Below are 20,189 nucleotides of genomic sequence, written 5' to 3' on the forward strand. Positions count from 1 at the left end.
TGATGGATGGGCGATGTTCTTTTCGAGGTACAGTATTGAGAAAATTTATAGAAACAGCATTTGAAGCTGACGACAGAACGATTCTACTGCTGTCAGTGTACATTTCGCATAAGGACCATGAAGGCAAGACTAGAGAAATTAGGGCTGGTAGGGAGGCATATAGAAAGTCAATTTTCTCTTGCTCACTTTGCAAGTGGAATTGTTGTTGTTGTTGTGGTCTTCAGTCCTGAGACTGGTTTGATGCAGCTCTTCATGCTAATCTATCCTGCGCAAGCTCCTTCATCTCCCAGTACCTACTGCAACCTACATCCTTCTGAATCTGCTTAGTGTATTCATCTCTTGGTCTCCCTCTACAATTTTTACCCTCCACGCTGCCCTCCAATGCTAAATTTGTGATCCCTTGATGCCTCAGGACATGTCCTACCAACCGATCCCTTCTTCTAGTCAAGTTGTGCCACAAACTTCTCTTCTCCCCAATTCTATTCAATACCTCCTCATTAGTTACGTGATCTACCCACTTAATCTTCAACATTCTTCTGTAGCACCACATTTCGAAAGCTTCTATTCTCTTCTTGTCCAAACTACTTATTGTCCATGTTTCACTTCCATACATGGCTACACTCCATACAAATACTTTCAGAAACGACTTCCTGAAACTTAAATCTATACTCGATGTTAACAAATTTCTCTTCTTCAGAAACGCTTTCCTTGCCATTGCCAGTCTACAATTTATATCCTCTCTACTTCGACCATCATCAGTTATTTTGCTCCCCAAATAGCAAAACTCCTTTACTACTTTAAGTGTCTCATTTCCTAATCTAATTCCCTCAGCATCACCCGACTTAATTTGACTACATTCCATTATCCTCGTTTTGCTTTTGTTGATGTTCATCTTATATCCTCCTTTCAAGACACTGTCCATTCCGTTTCAACTGCTCTTCCAAGTCTTTTGCTGTCTCTGACAGAATTAGAATGTCATCGGCGACCTCAAAGTTTTTGTTTCTTCTCCCTGGATTTTAATACCTACTCCAAATTTTTCTTTTGTTTCCTTTACTGCTTGCTCAATATACAGATTGAATAACATTGGGGAGAGGCTACAACCCTGTCTCACTCCCTTCCCAACCACTGCTTCCCTTTCATGTCCCTCGACTCTTATAACTGCCATCTGGTTTCTGTACAAATTGTAAATAGCCTTTCGCTCCCTGTATTTTACCCCTGCCACCTGTGCATGTGGAATAGGAAACAGAATGACTAGTAGTGGTACAGGGTACCCACTACCACACATCATACAGTGGCTTACAGAGTATGTATGTAGATATAGATGTGGAAACTAATTTCGGATAGTGAGATTTTGTGAGGACTGCAAAGAATTTGGTCCATGATGTAGAGGTATTGTGTGAGTTCCCTGAGTGGTATTCCCAATATTCTGCCACACAGACAGGAATATGAACCAGCACGACAGTATCCATTGTACTGTAGCCTGCCATGGTTCAAAGAGTTTGGCAACACATGTGTCCAGCAGCCTCATCTCAAGTCTGAATACTTCAGAGTCTGAGTGTGGGCTCAAAATTTGTTTGTGTGCGATTGTGTGCTGATGTTGTTGTGCAACAGACTGTCTTTGTGTGACATGCTTTGAAGTCTAAGAGGCTGGAGATATTGCCACCTGCCGTGAGTAGCCCATACATACTATTTCTTTGTAAAGTAAACCATGAAGGTGCTACCTTGGGGTACTAATTGCTGCTTGAACGTTTGGATTAGACATTGGGATCTACTATGGTTAGTTTCTTTAATTGTCACCAAGGTGTCATTAAGGACCTTTGTATGTTAGTTCTGTACCAGGAGCTGTTACCACGTGCTTTTGTGTAATGAATTTTAAAGTATGAATGCAGGTACAAATATTACATAGTTTTCATTAAATTCTACCAGTGCTGAAAATGACGTGAATACACACAGGATCAAACACTGATATTAAAATTCTATTGCTCTCTCCAGTTTAAGTAAATACAGGTGTACTGAGCCAACATTAGTTTCAAAAGTGATCTATAAATTATTTTGCTATTGTAAAGCACTCATTCAAATGGAACAACAGTGCAGGTATCAAGGCAAATTAAATTTTGTTAACACTCTCTTTTCTAACTTATGGTAGTTATTGTCATTATACTCTAACTTATAGTGGCTATTACTTTCTGAGGAAAATTTTGTGATTACAGCCTATTCCGGTATTCGTGAGTGTGGGTAGCCTTCCAAGAGTTTGTGTGTTCCTGCTGGACTATGTGTCATCAGCTATCAAGGCTACAGCATTGCAGCTGACTGCAGGGTTGGTTTGCTTATTGGCAGCTACATCTGTCATCTTGCTGGACGTGAGTCTGCCTGTGAGTATACCTGATGAACAGGTTCTAATAATAAATCATCATCAGCAGCAGTAGCAACAGTAACAACAACAACTGATAACAAACATAACAACAAACATAATGACCACTTGACATTAATGTTGACTAAATGTGAGACCGTCTTATTGCTTTGCCTGGATAGATGCCAGAACCAGCTTATTGCTTTGCCTGATTGAATTTTTTCAGACTTTTCCTTATTGGCAGGTGGTATTAACCAAATCTTTGTAAGTTTGTTATGTTTTATTTTCCCGTGAGCTATAAACAAGTCTATTGAATCACAATTATCCCCATGAACTTTTCCTTCCTTCATACCCATGGCTTTGTACATCTTGTGTATCATTACATTCACAATGTCATTTTTTTCAACTATCTGTTTCTCCTCTTGCACACTAAGAACTTGAAGATAATATTGGAATCTTGTACATTTAACTCTGTTGTTATTATCCCCAACAGGTAAGAACAGGTAAGCAATGATTGTAAGTTTCTGTTTTGTTTTCCTTGTAGTCTTATTGTTTTCAATTATTGGTCAAATGTTTGAGCGGGGTGAAAACAAAACTCTCTATCAATTATGCAGTGGATTTTTGCCTACATTGCTACATTGTTTTAGTGAAATGAAGAATGGGAAGGTATCAGATTGGCTGGCGTAAGGTGTAGTTTTGCAAAATAGAGTTTATTTGCTTGAAAGAAGTTAGTGTAGTTAATAAAAAATTAATTAGTGATTTGAGGCAAAATAACACAATACATTTTTGTCCAAATTTATATAGCTGATCTGAGAGTGGGAAATGGACAAATGGGGTGTCAAATTGACAGTGTGAAATCTATTTTGAAAAAAAAAAAAAATCAAGTGCTTGAAACTAATCTGGGTAATTAAGGAAAACTTAATTAGTGATTTGAGGTAAAACTGAAATATTTCATGAACAGCTGTTTCTAGCCATATAAATGAAGTGTCAGAAAGTTAATCTCTTTGTGGCCTAGCTATTTTACACATAAATAGCTACATTGGTGTGGTACTTAACTGTCAGAAAGATTTCCTTTGAGTCAAGTACGAAATTTAGGACACATCAATAACAGAAGACACTAGGAAGGCAAATGGGGTGTTAAAAATGTCATCTCTTCTAAGCGTAGTAATTTTGAGTAAAAAAAACTTTGGTGCAATATTTGATTTTTAAAATGGCTTCCTACAAATCAAGCACTAAATTTAGGATGTTTCCAGAACAGAAGACACCAGAAAATGAGGTGCCACTAAGATCATGCTTTTTGAACAAAACATTTAAAAAAAGTCAAATATTTTGCGGAATTATTTGTCTATCTGTAAGAAATAAAATACATTAGAGAAACATTGGACACATCTATGAAGGGCACTGACAATAGTGTACATCAAATTAGGTGCATCATTGTTTCTCTCATCTATTTCATTTCTTACTTTTAGACAAATCGTGTTGCAAAGGATTTGACTGATATCTTTTTTCGCCTGCAAAATTTTTATTGTCTCTTTTGGCATACTTTTAAAGATATTTGTGAATAATTTTGTTTAGTTCAGAGTATTCTGCCATGTTCCTTTTATCGTTTGCTTGAAATTCACATTATATTTAATAGCGGCTTAGTTTCATTTGAGATTTTCTTTTGGCTTCTACACACCTGAACTTTTGCTTTTTGCATATGTAGGATTCTTAAATAATTGTGCAACATTTCAGATTTCCTCCCTAATCAGTAAGTTTCTTTCTAGTTTTATACCCAGTTTCAATTTGTAAAGCACTAGTCTATCTCCACATGAAATATTCTGAAATAATACATGACTGTTAAATTGAATATAGCTTCTTCATTGCTTGGTATTCCATGATAAATGAGATTTTTAGTTCAATTTAGTCCTTGTAAAGTTGGTTTTTTCCTGCACTTCTGATAACCGTACTCAGACTTAACCTTTGGTGACCAGTGGACATTGTTTACACGTTTGTTAGGCTCGCAGGCATGATACGACAGCAGCACTCCAGAACTGTAGCGTCCATGACAGTGTGTATGGTATATTGCACCGATATTAATGACACCTCTTTAATGAAAAGCCACAGTAGAAAATTACACCTCAAAAACACACGTTTTTTAGAGTACATACATTCATTTTATGTTTACCCCATTTTCAGATGTTTACATTTATTTGTGGGTGGTGAGCATTGTTTCTTTAGTTATGACATTTGACAATAGCTATCCTAAAAACTCCTCTGGCAAAATTCTGTAGTGTCTTGCTTACTTTCTCTCTCTCTCTCCCTCTCTCTCTCTCTCTCTCTCTCTCTCTCTCTCTCTCTCCCCCACAAATTTCTTCTGCGGGCTGGATTGAAACCAGTTGTGTGCCACATCTGACCTGTAGGCTGCGTGCTGCCCACCTGTGACCTACTGCACCCCATTTGATGCTGCTTGATTTCTCTTTTAACTCCACTTGCGTACCAAGTAACCACACAGTTTACAAAGCCTTACTTGACTGTAATGATCTCTGTCTCCATGACTTTTGTAAAGCAATGTTTATCTCCTAGGTTGTGTCAAACTGTGATCACCTCAGGGAGCTAGGCTTCTGGGTTTGCCGAACCCTTAGTTTCTGAGCTGGGGACTGCTGAATAACGTAAGTACTTGGTAACCATAAACTTTCAATGACCATCGTGCAATGTAGAGGTGAAATGTTGTATGTCAGAGGGGGCATGCTTACATCATGAAGATAAAAAAGCACCCTCAGTCTGACTGTCGCTATGTGCCAATGGGGTTAATGGATTTTGAGACGAAGCAATTGTTAGCTAGCAGCCTCTGAGCCACCTACTGCTCCCCAATTTGATAAGGCATATCTACATGAAGGCCTCTGTCTGGATGTACAAGTATTTCCTTAACATTTCATAGAATCAAAATGGCTCATATCTTTCTCGGCCAAAAGATGTCCAGTCCATCAGGGCAGGAGCGTATAGAGGAACTCTGGCTGAATTTAAAAAGATTAGTTGCTAGATAGATATGTACCCAGTACAACAGTTCATAATGGAAGGGACCCTTCGTGGTTTACAGTCACTGTAAAGAAACTTCTAAAGAAACAGAGATTACTGAGATGTAAGACAAAACACAAGGCTGTAGATAGAGAGGAGCTGAATGAAACATGTTTGACTGTCAAGAGAGCACTGCGTGATGCCTTTAATGACTATTGTAACAACATATTGTCAAGTGATCTTTCACAGAATTCAAAGAAATTCTGGTTGTATGTAAAGGCTGTTAGTGGCACCAAAGTTAGTGTCCAGTCCCTAGTGAATGAGACAGGAACTAAAATTGAGGGTAGCAAAGCAAAAGCTGAAATGCTTAACTCCATTTTCAAATTTTCCTTTACAAAGAAAAACCTTGGAGAATAGCCCCAACTTAATCCTCATACCACTGAAAAGATGAATGAAATAAGTATTAGTGTCAGTGGTATTGAGAAACAGCTGAAATTGTTAAAACTGAACAAAGCTTCAGGGCCCAATGAGATCCCTATCAGATTCTATATTGCATTTGCGGCTGATTAGCCCCTCTTCTAACTACAATCTATTGTAGATCTCTAGAACAAAAAACCATGCCCAGTTCTAGGGGAAAAGGCACAAGAAGGGTAGTAGAAGTGACCCACAAAACTATTATCCATTATCCTTGACATTATCTTGTTGTAGAATCTTATAACATGATCTGAGCCCAAACATAGTGAGGTATCTTGAACAGAATGACCTCCTCAGTACCAACCAACATGGATTTCGAAAACATTGATCATGCGAAACCCAACTCACACTTTTCTCACATGAAATACTGAAAGCTTAGGATTGAGGCAACCAGGTAGATGCTGTGTTTCTTGATTTCCAAAAAGCATATGACTCAGTGCAACACTTGTGCTTATTGTCAAAAGTACAATCATATGAGGTATCAAATGAAATTTGTGACTGGATTGAGAACTTTGTGACAGGGAGGACACAGCATGTTATCTTGCATATAGAGTCATCAGCAGATGTAGCAATTACTTCGGATGTGCCCCAGGGAAGTCTATTGGGGCTCTTACTGCTCATGTTGTATATTAATAACCTCGAAGAAAATACTAATAGTGAAATCAGGCTTTTTGCAAATTATGCAGTTATCTCTAAGGAAGTACTATCTGAAAGAAACTGCATAAATATTGCGCCAGAGCTTTACAAGATTTCACAGTGGTGCAGAGACTGGCAACTTGCTTTAAATGTTAAGAAATGTGAAGTGCTCTTCACAAAATGAGAAAACATAGTATCCTGTACAACAACCTGCTATGTATCACTCACATAGGGATTGTGAAGATAATATTAGAATAATTACTGCATGCACAGAGACATTCAAAAAATCGTTCCTCCCGCACTCCATACATGAATGGAACCAGAAGAAACCCTAATAACTGGTATGATGGGATGTACCCTCTGCCATGCACCTCACGGTGGTTTGCAGATTATAGATGTAGATCATTGGTTGACATTAATACTAAACAGGAGAGCTCAACAGACTAGCTCCCAAAACAATCAGTACCACAAAGTGAAAACATCCATGTTTCAAAATGTATTCCGTCTAGTACTCCCTCTAGTATCCCCGTTTTACTGCATATAACATTAGAATCGATTACGTAAATTTGAAGTCAATGGAATGCCTCTAGGATGGAATCCTTCTAAGGAGAGATATCATTTGCTGAGCAAGCATAACTGCTACTGAAATGTCAAAAGTTAGGCAAACATCCAGTTGTAACTGACCAACACAATACACTTAATGTTTGTAAAGGGAGTGTTAAATGGTGGAACTTAAATTGAGAGACACCTTTTCAAATTTAAAGAGTCGGTAGCTTACATGAGTGCCACATATCACGACATGGGTACTGAATCCCTCAAAGCTCCTAACATTTTAAAATGCGTTGCCCTCCAGTTATGTTGAACCGACTGAGAAACTATAAAGAATATACAGCATACTCTTCTCTTGCTGCAACAGCATAAACAGGGATAGCATTCTACTCGCTACAAGGGCACATGGTAATAAAAGCCTTTAGGAATGACGGAATTGAAAAGTGTGCCACTTCTGTGCAGGCTGTGAGCTTGCTGTTGAGCCCAAAAATACTTTACTAGTGGGTGGAAGAGTGACCGGAGATGAAGGATGTTGTACTGTTGTATGGATGAAGGATGTTGTACTGTTGTATGGACACAATATCAGAAGTAACACCAGCCAAGTTTTATTCTGTATGAAGAGATCCACACTAACACTGAATGAGGTAGAGAACAGTACAAAGGCCAGCTGTGGAGGCACTTGCATCATGCACTTTTGATTACACACACACACACACACACACACACACACACACACACTTAAGGTCCAACACTTCTTCCCCCTTGGGGAAAACTGTCCGTGTCTTCATAGGTAAGTGACGACCGCTGGAGTGGCTGTCGTGCTGTCACAGGAGAATTTGGTCTGAAATGGCACGGGCACAGATATGTGTGGTGCTGACTTCCCTTGAGAGACAGTAAGGAAGCACTGGTGATGGTGATGCTGTACCCATGTCAACATCCGGACAGGCATGCGGTGATGGAGGCAGCAGAGAAAATGGTGGCAGCAATAGGGCCTGCAGAGATGGAGGTGGCCTGGCACTGATTGCTCCACCCAGTGGTGGCAGCACCCAGAGCAAAGATGGCTTCTGAGCTGGAGGAGGTGTGTATTGCACTGTGGAGGCTGGCACAGATGGTGGAAGTGGCCATGGGGGCAGAGCCCCCTGTGGCGCATGTTCGGTCACCTACGGACTTTGCTGGTTGTAGTGTCATGACACCGAGCCACCAGAGTTGCGCACGACAGAGAGGCAGCAGCCTTAGTGGTGATGGGTGACTACTGGTACCCACTTAGGGCGCCAGCCAAATCCGTGGACCCCCGACTGCAAAGCCCATATAGAATTGCTGTGAGTCGGATGCTGGTGGGTGGCTGGGTGTTGGCCAGAGGAGATGAAGCAGTGTGCAGGGCCGGCGGCCGCGAAGAAGCTCCGCTAGGCTATGGTCGCGAACTGAAGTGAACCTATATGAACTCAAGAACCTATCGAAGGCTTCCTTGGGAAAAGAGTGAGTGTTTTTTTCATCTGAGTTTTAAACATATGGACCAGTCATTTCACCTCTTCATTGGACTGGGAATGAAATGGAGGGGCATAACATGCTTGTTGGCACTCTTTGTACAAAAATCTACGAAATCTTGAGGCACAAACTTTGGCCGCTGTTCGCCACACGTGTATGTGGCAGTTCTTCTAAAGAAAAAAAAAAATCTTTGAGAGGGCTGTGACCATAGCCACTGTGGAAGTGGACAGGCAACAAACCACACAAGGAAATTTTGAAGAAGCATCAGCTACTTCAAACCAAAAGGAGTGAATGATCAGCCCCACAAGATCAGCATGACCACACTCTCAGTGGTGCTGGGGGGTGGGCCAAAGGGAAAGAGAGATCTTGATGGGTGGTGCACTGCAGGCAGGCTGTTACAATGCACATGTCATTGTCAATATCTGGCCAAAACGTGGCAGCAGGCCAGCAATTTTGTATGAGAAACACCCCAGTGGTCCAGATGGAAAATGACATCCCGCCACACTGCAGATAAGATCAAAACCTGGGTGCTGGCTCTTCAGTAGCCAACAGTAATATCATTGAGAGCTGTGAGGTGGTGGTAGAGAGCGTAATCAGCTGCAACAGCCACCAAAGTCTGAGAACTGGTAATGGGAAAACCAGGCATGGTGTTTTGGGCTTTGATGTCTAAATGGAAACACAACAGTTTCTTCTGTTCAAATGCTGGATCAGGGTCAGTTGGCAAACTAGAAAGAGCATCCACATTAGTGTGTTGTGCTACGGGTCGGAAATGAATCTCATCTTTACAGCATGACAACAGAGCCCAGCATTGCAGATGATGGGCCACTTTATCTGGTAAAGATGCTGAATGACTGAAAAGAGAAACTGGAGGTTTATGAGCAGTAATCAAATGAAACTTACAACTGTATAGGAAAACATAAAATTTTTGGAGTACATAGAAATAGCAAGGGCTTCTTTTTCTGTTGCATCTGATTTAATGTTAAAGAAGCGTATGCAATAGGGCTTTCGGAACCACCTGCCAAGGTGCTGAGTGTAATTTCGACCTTAATGGGCTAAAAGCACACTGGCAGGTGGACGACCAGTGAAATGGAACAACTTTACGTAGGAGATCATGAAGCTGCCGGGCCTTTGTGGCTACACCAGGAAGAAATTTATGATACTATACAATCTTTCTGAGAAAGACTTACAACTCTTTGACATTGGTAGGATGCATCAAGACTGTAATGGCATTGACATGCTGGTGTAAATACTTGATGCCAGCACGTGCGACTTCAAAACAGAGATAAACTGTAGAAGACTGAAAAAATTGTGGCTTGCCCAAGTTACATCAGAGGCCGGTAGACCTGTGAACGAGGCATGTAGGTTCTGCAAATGTTTGCCTGTTGAGAAACCTGCACCCCAGCACAGAGGCCGTGATTTGTTACAAAAATCGTTGGGAAATGGCAGGGGTGCTAAACACATTGAATGGCAGGTGCTGGGATTGATATAACCCGAAGAGGGTATTCACTACGAGGACATGTTTGGAATCGTCATCCTGAGGCAGTTGTAAATAGGCTTCTGACAAGTCTGTTTTGCAAAAGTACTGGCCCTCCAGATAGTTGTGATAAGAGTTCTTCCGGATGGGGTAAGGGATAAGTATCACTAACAGACAGTGAATTTATAGGCACTTTAAAACCACCATAGAGCTGAAGGTAGCCTTTAGGTTTTTTGACATTTACCAACAGAGTAGAATATTCACTATAGAACAGGTGTGACAACACTCAAAGATGTAAGATGATCTAGTTCCACTTTGACTTTCTCCCATAAAGTTGCTGGGACTGGGCAGGCACAAAAGAAAAGGAGGTGAGGGGGAGAATGCCATCAGTTTCATTGTTTTATGATCCTTAAAATTGGTTGTTGTTGTTGTGGTCTTCAGTCCTGAGACTGGTTTGATGCAGCTCTCCATGCTACTCTATCCTGTGCAAGCTTCTTCATCTCCCAGTACCTACTGCAACCTACATCCTTCTGAATCTGCTTAGTGTATTCATCTCTTGGTCTCCCTCTACGATTTTTACCCTCCACGCTGCCCTCCAATGCTAAATTTGTGAGCCCTTGATGCCTCAAAACATGTCCTACCAACCGATCCCTTCTTCTAGTCAAGTTGTGCCACAAACTTCTCTTCTCCCCAATCCTATTCAATACCTCCTAATTAGTTACGTGATCTACCCACCTTATATTCAGCATTCTTCTGTAGCACCACATTTCGAAAGCTTCTATTCTCTTCTTGTCCAAACTAGTTATTGTCCATGTTTCACTTCCATACAAATACTTTCAGAAACGACTTCCTGACACTTAAATCTATACTCAATGTTAACAAATTTCTCTTCTTCAGAAATGATTTCCTTGCCATTGCCAGTCTACATTTTATATCCCCTCTACTTCGACCATCATCAGTTATTTTACTCCCTAAATAGCTAAACTCCTCTACTACTTTAAGTGTCTCATTTCCTAATCTAATTCCCTCAGCATCACCCGATTTAATTTGACTATATTCCATTATCCTTGTTTTGCTTTTGTTGATGTTCATCTTATATCCTCCTTTCAAGACACTGTTCATTCCGTTCAACTGCTCTTCCAAGTCCTTTGCTGTCTCTGACAGAATTACAATGTCATCAGCAAACCTCAAAGTTTTTACTTCTTCTCCATGAATTTTAATACCTACTCCGAATTTTTATTTTGTTTCCTTTACTGCTTGCTCAATATATAGATTGAATAACATTGGGGACAGGCTACAACCCTGTCTCACTCCCTTCCCAACCACCGCTTCCCTTTCATGCCCCTCGACTCTTACAACTGCCATCTGGTTTCTGTACAAATTGTAAATAGCCTTTCGCTCCCTGTATTTTACCCCTGCCACCTTCAGAATTTGAAAGAGAGTATTCCAGTTAACATTGTCAAAAGCTTTCTCTAAGTCTACAAATGCTAGAAACGTAGGTTTGCCTTTTCTTAATCGTTCTTCTAAGATAAGTTGTAAGGTTAGTATTGCCTCACGTGTTCCAACATTTCTACGGAATCCAAACTGATCTTCCCCGAGGTCCGCTTCTACCAGTTTTTTCCATTCGTCTGTAAAGAATTCGCGTTAGTATTTTGCAGCTGTGACTTATTAAACTGATAGTTCGGTAATTTTCACATCTGTCAACACCTGCTTTCTTTGGGATTGGAATTATTATATTCTTCTTGAAGTCTGAGGGTATTTCACCTGTCTCGTACATCTTGCTCACCAGATGGTAGAGTTTTGTCGTGACTGGCTCTCCCAGGGCCGTCAGTAGTTCCAAGGGAATGTTGTCTACTCCGGGGGCCTTGTTTCGACTCAGGTCTTTCAGTACTCTTCACGCAGTATCTTATCTCCCATTTCGTCTTCATCTTCATCTACATCCTCTTCCATTTCCATAATATTGTCCTCAAGTACATCTCCCTTGTATAAACCCTCTATATACTCCTTCCACCTTTCTGCCTTCCCTTCTTTGCTTAGAACTGGGTTGCCATCTGAGCTCTTGATATTCATACAAGTGGTTCTCTTCTCTCCAAAGATCTCTTTAATTTTCCTGTAGGCAGTATCTATCTTACCCCTAGTGAGACAAGCCTCTACATCCTTACATTTGTCCTCTAGCCATCCCTGCTTAGCCATTTTGCACTTCCTGTCGATCTCATTTTTGAGACGTTTGTATTCCTTTTTGCCTGCTTCATTTACTGCATTTTTATATTTTCTCCTTTCATCAATAAAATTCAATATTTCTTCTGTTACCCAAGGATTTCTATTAGCCCTCGTCTTTTTACCTACTTGATCATCTGCTGCCTTCACTACTTCATCCCTCAGAGCTACCCATTCTTCTTCTACTGTATTTCTTTCCCCCATTCCTGTCAATTGTTCCCTTATGCTCTCCCTCAAACTCTGTACAACCTATGGTTCTTTCAGTTTATCCAGGTCCCATCTCCTTAAATTCCCACCTTTTTGCAGTTTCTTCAGTTTTAATCTACAGTTCATAACCAATAGATTGTGGTCAGAGTACACATCTGCTCCTGGAAATGTCTTACAATTTAAAACCTGGTTCCTAAATCTCTGTCTTACCATTATATAATCTATCTGATACCTTTTAGTATCTCCAGGGTTCTTCCATGTATACAACCTTCTTTCAGGATTCTTGAACCAAGTGTTAGCTATGATTAAGTTATGCTCTGTGCAAAATTCTACAAGGCGGCTTCCTCTTTCATTTCTCCCCACCAATCCATATTCACCTACTATGTTTCCTTCTCTCCCTTTTCCTACTGACGAATTCCAGTCGCCCATGACTATTAAATTTTCATCTCCCTTCACTATCTGAATAATTTCTTTTATCTCGTCATACATTTCATCAATTTCTTCGTCATCTGCAGAGCTAGTTGGCATATAAACTTGTACTACTGTAGTAGACACGGGCTTCGTGTTTATCTTGGCCACAATAATGCATTCACTATGCTGTTTGTAGTAACTTACCCGCACTCCTATTTTTTTATTCATTATTAAACCTACTCCTGCATTACCCCTATTTGATTTTGTATTTATAACCCTGTAATCACCTGACCAAAAGTCTTGTTCCTCCTGCCACCGAACTTCACTAATTCCCACTATATCTAACTTTAACCTATCCATTTCCCTTTTTAAGTTTTCTAACCTACCTGCCCGATTAAGGGATCTGACATTCCACGCTCCGATCCGTAGAATGCCAGTTTTCTTTCTCCTGATAACGACGTCCTCTTGAGTAGTCCCCACCCGGAGATCCGAATGGGGGACTATTTTACCCCCGGAATATTTTACCCAAGAGGACGCCATCATCATTTAATCATACAGTAAAGCTGCGTGTCCTCGGGAAAAATTATGGCTGTAGTTTCCCCTTGCTTTCAGCCGTTCGCAGTACCAGCACAGCAAGGCCGTTTTGGTTAAAGTTACAAGGCTAGATCAGTCAATCATCCAGACTGTTGCTCCTGCAACTACTGAAAAGGCTGCTGCCCCTCTTCAGGAACCACACGTTTGTCTGGCCTCTCAACAGGTACCCCTCCGTTGTGGTTGCACCTACGGTACGGCCATCTGTATCGCTGAGGCACGCAAGCCTCCCCACCAACGGCAAGGTCCATGGTTCATGGAGGGGGTTAAAATTGGTAGCGCATCCTAAATCTTCCAAGAAGAGGGAGGAAAAATCCCAGCAGAGCACATTCAGTTGTTGATACAGAGCTTGATCTGATGCCAGATGCACTTCATAAGAAATAGATAACCCAAAAATTTCAAAGACATCTAACCCAAATAAGTTTTGAGAGTTGGTAGTGTTAGGTGAAAGGCTGAACAACTGCTTTGTACACTATGGTAGTTGAAAACTGTCCCAGTATGGGTATTATTTGTTTGTTGTAACTCACCAACTGATGAGATACAGACGGCAATGCCAGTAATCCAAGATCCATATACATTTAAGAATTTAACATTACTGTCACATCTGTGTACATTTGCACATTTAACATTGTCTATCACACATACTTCAGTGTAGAGTTTGTTTGAGGCTTCCATCACGTGGAAAACACTGCTTACATCCAGGTTCATGTCTGGTGAAGCAGGTTGACACATTGTACGTATTAAACAAAACAATAAGGTTGTGATGGGAGATGAGCACATGTCTGCTGTTTTGATGCCAACTGCTGCTGCTGCTGCTGATTGGCATGATGCTGCCCCATGCGGCATGGAGGCCATGGTTGCATTGCTACTCGTCATCTTCTACCATGAGCTAACCGATGCTAGCTGAGGGGGAGCCAGGCATGTTAGAGCATCACGAACCACTGAATCAGCATATGAGCCCTTGTAGGCTTCAGTAACAAACTGGCAGTGACACCTAATCTAAAGTTTCCGACTTAAAGTGTGAGTGCGAATCTGGGTTATTTCAGTTTATTCCTCGAAACCACTTTCCAGTTATTTGCGAGGTGACTTACTTGGAATTTGCAGCCAATCTTCTTTACTGGATAGCTGGCTGCTGGAAACCCTCTTGACTTCTTCTCTGTCGAATAAAGCTAGGTACAGGAATTCTTAGACTCTTTCTACTTATGAAATAAGTAGACATACAAACTTTCCTTTTCGTCAATTAACGATGTATTTGACTTTCATACACAATAAAACCTCACTCTCAACATAAGTATAAAACTTCCGGTAACAGTCGAACGTCAGAAACAAATTGAGTTACAGTTAAAAGAAAGTTGGCTTTGATACCATAACTTTTCTTAACATAAATCACAAAATAAGTCTTGCCTATAGCAAGGTTACGTCAAGAGTTTTCAAGAGTTCTTTTTCAACTGTCTTTGTTTTAATAACAATAGTCAATGACCCAATAAGCACAGAGCTGCATATAAACTCCATGGTTCTTCCCTACACACTCACTAAAACATCTATGGTTTGCCCGACAGGTACTTGTCGATGCCGTTCATCTGTCACGTCTACTTTCTTCCTGTGACTGATTTTAAACCTGCACACACAAACATGTGACGTGCAGTTGGTAAGATTCTACCATCCCACACTCATATCCAGAATATCACATGTCTGAGACGGTAGAAGGCTGAGTGGTTCTAGAATTCACACAGAAATTCTTGAATGACTACACTAAGCCCATGGAGTTCTGCTGCCCAAGCTCTGTATGACTTACCGTCACTTTTGATAGTAGTATAACTCAATGCAAGCAGCAATAACATGAGTATATTTGCAATGGTAATTATAGAGCAACTGACATATTTCATCAAAAGAGAGACTGGCAGGTTCCTGAAGAGGAGCTAGCTGATACAAAAGGTGATAAACACGAGGAGAAATCTATTGGAAAAAATAAAGCCATACAAAAGTTGTGATTGGTGACTCCAAAAGCCTGAAAATGTTGCCAAGGGCATTTTTCATGTGTGTCCCAGTCTCCACGGAATCATCATACGGGATAAACAGTGGGGGTTGTGTCAACAGCTGTGGAATGTGATGATGTCACTGAGGCTGCCAAAATGCTTAATGCCATGGAGATAGCCTGCCACTGGACAGTGAGAGCTCGCTGTTATTCATCAAGAGATTGAAGAACTTCTTCCATTAACGTTTGGGCTTTATATCGAACAACAGAAATGAAACATGTGGAGTAGAGTGCTGCATTCACCGCCAATGTTCTTCTTCCACATGAAGAGATCCACAATAACACTGAATGAAGTGTTACACTGAACAACCGAGCTAGGTTAATAACTGGCTCCTTTTACCGACCTCCCGACTCAGCAGCATTAGTGGCAGAACAACTGAGAGAAAATTTGGAATACATTTCACATAAATTTTCTCAGCATGTTATAGTCTTAGGTGGAGATTTCAATTTACCAGATATAGACTGGGACACTCAGATGTTTCGGACGGGTGGTAGGGACAGAGCATCGAGTGACATTATACTGAGTGCACTATCCGAAAATTACCTCGAGCAATTAAACAGAGAACCGACTCGTGGAGATAACATCTTGGACCTACTGATAACAAACAGACCCAAACTTTTCGACTCTGTATGTACAGAACAGGGAATCAGTGATCATAAGGCCATTGCAGCATCCCTGAATATGGAAGTTAGTAGGAATATAAAAAAAGGGAGGAAGGTTTATCTGTTTAGCAAGAGTAATAGAAGGCAGATTTCAGACTACCTAACAGATCAAAACAAAAATTTCTGCTCCGACACTGACAATGTTGAGTGTTTATGGAAAAAGTTCAAGGCAATCGTAAAATGCGTTTTAGACAGGTACGTGCCGAGTAAAACTGTGAGGGACGGGAAAAACCCACTGTGGTACAACAACAAAGTTAGGAAACTACTGCGAAAGCAAAGAGAGCTTCACTCTAAGTTTAAACACAGCCAAAACCTCTCAGACAAACAGAAGCTAAACGATGTCAAAGTTAGCGTAAGGAGGGCTATGCGTGAAGCGTTCAGTGAATTCGAAAGTAAAATTCTATGTACCAACTTGACAGAAAACCCTAGGAAGTTCTGGTCTTACGTTAAATCAGTAAGTGGCTCGAAACAGCATATCCAGACACTCCGGGATGATGATGGCATTGAAACAGAGGATGACACGCGTAAAGCTGAAATACTAAACACCTTTTTCCAAAGCTGTTTCACTGAGGAAGACCGCACTGCAGTTCCTTCTCTAAATCCTCGCACAAACGAAAAAATGGCTGACATCGAAATAAGTGTCCAAGGAATAGAAAAGCAATTGGAATCACTCAACAGAGGAAAGTCCACTGGACCTGACGGGATACCAATTCGATTCTACACAGAGTACGCGAAAGAACTTGCCCCCCTTCTAACAGCCGTGTACCGCAAGTCTCTAGAGGAACGGAAGGTTCCAAATGATTGGAAAAGAGCACAGGTAGTCCCAGTCTTCAAGAAGGGTCGTCGAGCAGATGCGCAAAACTATAGACCTATATCTCTGACGTCGATCTGTTGTAGAATTTTAGAACATGTTTTTTGCTCGGGTATCATGTCGTTTTCGGAAACCCAGAATCTACTACGTAGGAATCAACATGGATTCCGGAAACAGCGATCGTGTGAGACCCAACTCGCTTTATTTGTTCATGAGACCCAGAAAATATTAGATACAGGCTCCCAGGTAGATGCTATTTTTCTTGACTTCCGGAAGGCGTTCGATACAGTTCCGCACTGTCGCCTGATAAACAAAGTAAGAGCCTACGGAATATCAGACCAGCTGTGTGACTGGATTGAAGAGTTTTTAGCAAACAGAACACAGCATGTTGTCATCAATGGAGAGACGTCTACAGACGTTAAAGTAACCTCTGGCATGCCACAGGCGAGTGTTATGGGACCATTGCTTTTCACAATTTATATAAATGACCTAGTAGATAGTGTCGGAAGTCCCATGCGGCTTTTCGCGGATGATGCTGCAGTATACAGAGAAGTTGCAGCATTAGAAAATTGTAGCGAAATGCAGGAAGATCTGCAGCAGATAGGCACTTGGTGCAGGGAGTGGCAACTGACCCTTAACATAGACAAATGTAATGTATTGCGAATACATAGAAAGAAGGAGCCTTTATTGTATGATTATATGATAGCGGAACAAACACTGGTAGCAGTTACTTCTGTAAAATATCTGGGAGTATGCGTGCGGAACGATTTGAAGTGGAATGATCATATAAAATTAATTGTTGGTAAGGCGGGTACCAGGTTGAGATTCATTGGGAGAGTTCTTAGAAAATGTAGTCCATCAACAAAGGAGGTGGCATACAAAACATTCGTTCGACCTATACTTGAGTATTGCTCATCAGTGTGGGATCCATACCAGATCGGGTTGACGGAGGAGATAGAGAAGATCCAAAGAAGAGTGGCGCGTTTCATCACAGGGTTATTTGGTAACCGTGATAGCGTTACGGAGATGTTTAACAAACTCAAGTGGCAGACTCTGCAAGAGAGGCGCTCTGCATCGAGGTGTAGCTTGCTCGCCAGGTTTCGAGAGGGTGCGTTTCTGGATGAGGTATCGAATATATTGCTTCCCCCTACTTATACCTCCCGAGGAGATCACGAATGTATAATTAGAGAGATTAGAGCGCGCACGGAGGCTTTCAGACAGTCGTTCTTCCCGCGAACCATACGCGACTGGAACAGGAAAGGGAGGTAATGACAGTGGCACGTAAAGTGCCCTCCGCCACACACCGTTGGGTGGCTTGCGGATTATAAATGTAGATGTAGATGTAGAAGTATATAGCAGTCCAAAGTCTCGTAATTATAGAACACATTAATATAGAGTCTTTTAGGTGACATACAACAACTTTGCTTAAACATAAGTGAGGCCCAATGCACCGAACTTATATGGGGTTGTTGTGCACATGGCACAAACCTTGCTGTACTGTCTGACCACATTGTGATGCGACCTCTGTAGGCATTTGTATTGTGCAGTGTTTGATTGTGTGTGCTCACACTATAGAGTGTGCAAGAATATGTGGTCTGTGAAAGCAGCTACCTACCTGTGGCATTCCTCCTTCCAATCACACAAAAAGAAAAAAAAAATCTCACTCACTCAGTTTTATGTAGGACATAGGCACCTTAGGCATGACTTTAGCTCCTGTGAAAGGATCCAACCATTTGAATACCTGTGGTATTTCACTATGTGTGATTTTAATGAAATTCATTTCATATTTTGATGTTATGTTAGGGCCTGCCTTGTATTTCAGAAGATGATGAGACGAGTAAGGTTCGTGCTTTAAAATTTTGTGACTGGCCCTTGTATTAGGTTGCAGGTCTTGTGTGCTCAAGTGGCTGGCTCACCTTTCTTAAGTCATGATTTTTGCTACATAATTTTTTTACAGTCATTGTGTCATTTCTCTTTTAGTCAGAAGTTTTACTGACTGGTGGTTGGATTTTAGTGTGTGTGTGTGTGTGTGTGTGTGTGTGTGTGTGTGTGTGAGAGAGAGAGAGAGAGAGAGAGAGAGAGTGATTTGACGTACCTTTTAATTCAAGTCTAAAATACTGTTTTCTTTTAACAACACACATCTCATCGTAAGAGTGCTAAAGACCAAGGTGTCATGGAGTGAAACAAATATATCACCTCCACCACCATCGCTACCATCAGCATCACAGTTTAGCCCTATCTCATGCAGTAAAATATGGATATAGAAATAACTGGATGTGTTTGAAGCCATTGCCCAAGTTCCTTCAGTTCACTCCTCCATGTCGTCACTTATGTGAACCAGAATACTAATTTTGCCTATGGCAGAAAGGTTTTTGAGAGCCCTACCGCTAGTACACTATCATGGAAGGCCAAAAAGTACCATGAGACAAATGAAAAATTATAAATATTGGCGAAGTTAGGCTGATAGCTTTCTGAGCCCAGAGTTGAGTGTTTCTGAATTTAAAAGTCTGAATCAATATGAGCGGTTCACATACTGATTGTAGGCCAGCAGGTCAACGGGAATCTCATGCTGATATTGTCATTTCGCTGTCAGTCTTTATTGGCAGCACATAATACATTTAGTCTAAGGAGGTGCAGATATTCAGTACTTATTTTGTTGTGTGCTGAACAGATTGGCGAGCAGCCCATTTGTATTTGTTTTCCATGAAGTGATTCATGAAGACAATGGCTAACAGATGCATAATGAGTGTCTCTGGATTGGACTATGGGATTGAATCTGGTTGTTTCCCTTAATCCTCTCTGAGGTATAATTAAAGGGAGCCGGAATGGTCCATCTCCTCCATGTTAATTTTAGCAAATAGAAGAAACATTTTTTCTAAAACCGTTAAACATATTGCTCTGAAATTTGGAGTACATGTTCAGTGAATATTTCTCTACAAAGTTATAATGCCATGTTAAGAAATATTTATTGGTTTTTGTTTTACAATTTTTTTGAACAGATGCTTATTTTTTCTCTAAAATTTTGCACTTTTTCTTCTATAACTCTTGAATTATGCAATATTTTTTACAATTTGTTATAAAAATGAAGGAAAAGAAGAAAACAATGTTGTGTATAAATTTAAATGGTATACTGTTAGCAGTTTTTGAGAAAATGTTTCTCAAAGGTGAAAATTTTAAAGTTACGGGAAATGGCTTCCAAAGTTTTTTAATACATTCCTGCCCCCATATGATGGATTATCAGCATCCTCTTCTTTTTTCAGTGTTGTTTCATTTTCACTGGTCTTTTCTT

At 40.8% G+C, this 20,189-nt stretch overlaps 1 protein-coding gene across 1 annotated transcript in view; it reads left to right on the top strand.

The window, feature by feature from the left end:
• Positions 1-20,189, top strand: part of LOC126481194 (transmembrane protein 241-like) — an 81,696-nt gene that overhangs the window by 47,613 nt on the left and 13,894 nt on the right. The window contains exon 3 of the mRNA XM_050104785.1: positions 2,211-2,372. Coding sequence (XP_049960742.1) covers positions 2,211-2,372 — 162 coding nt within the window. The remainder of the gene's footprint in view (positions 1-2,210; positions 2,373-20,189) is intronic.

Source organism: Schistocerca serialis, chromosome 5 (genome assembly GCF_023864345.2).
Source record: "Schistocerca serialis cubense isolate TAMUIC-IGC-003099 chromosome 5, iqSchSeri2.2, whole genome shotgun sequence".
NCBI classification, from domain to species: Eukaryota; Metazoa; Arthropoda; class Insecta; order Orthoptera; family Acrididae; genus Schistocerca; species Schistocerca serialis.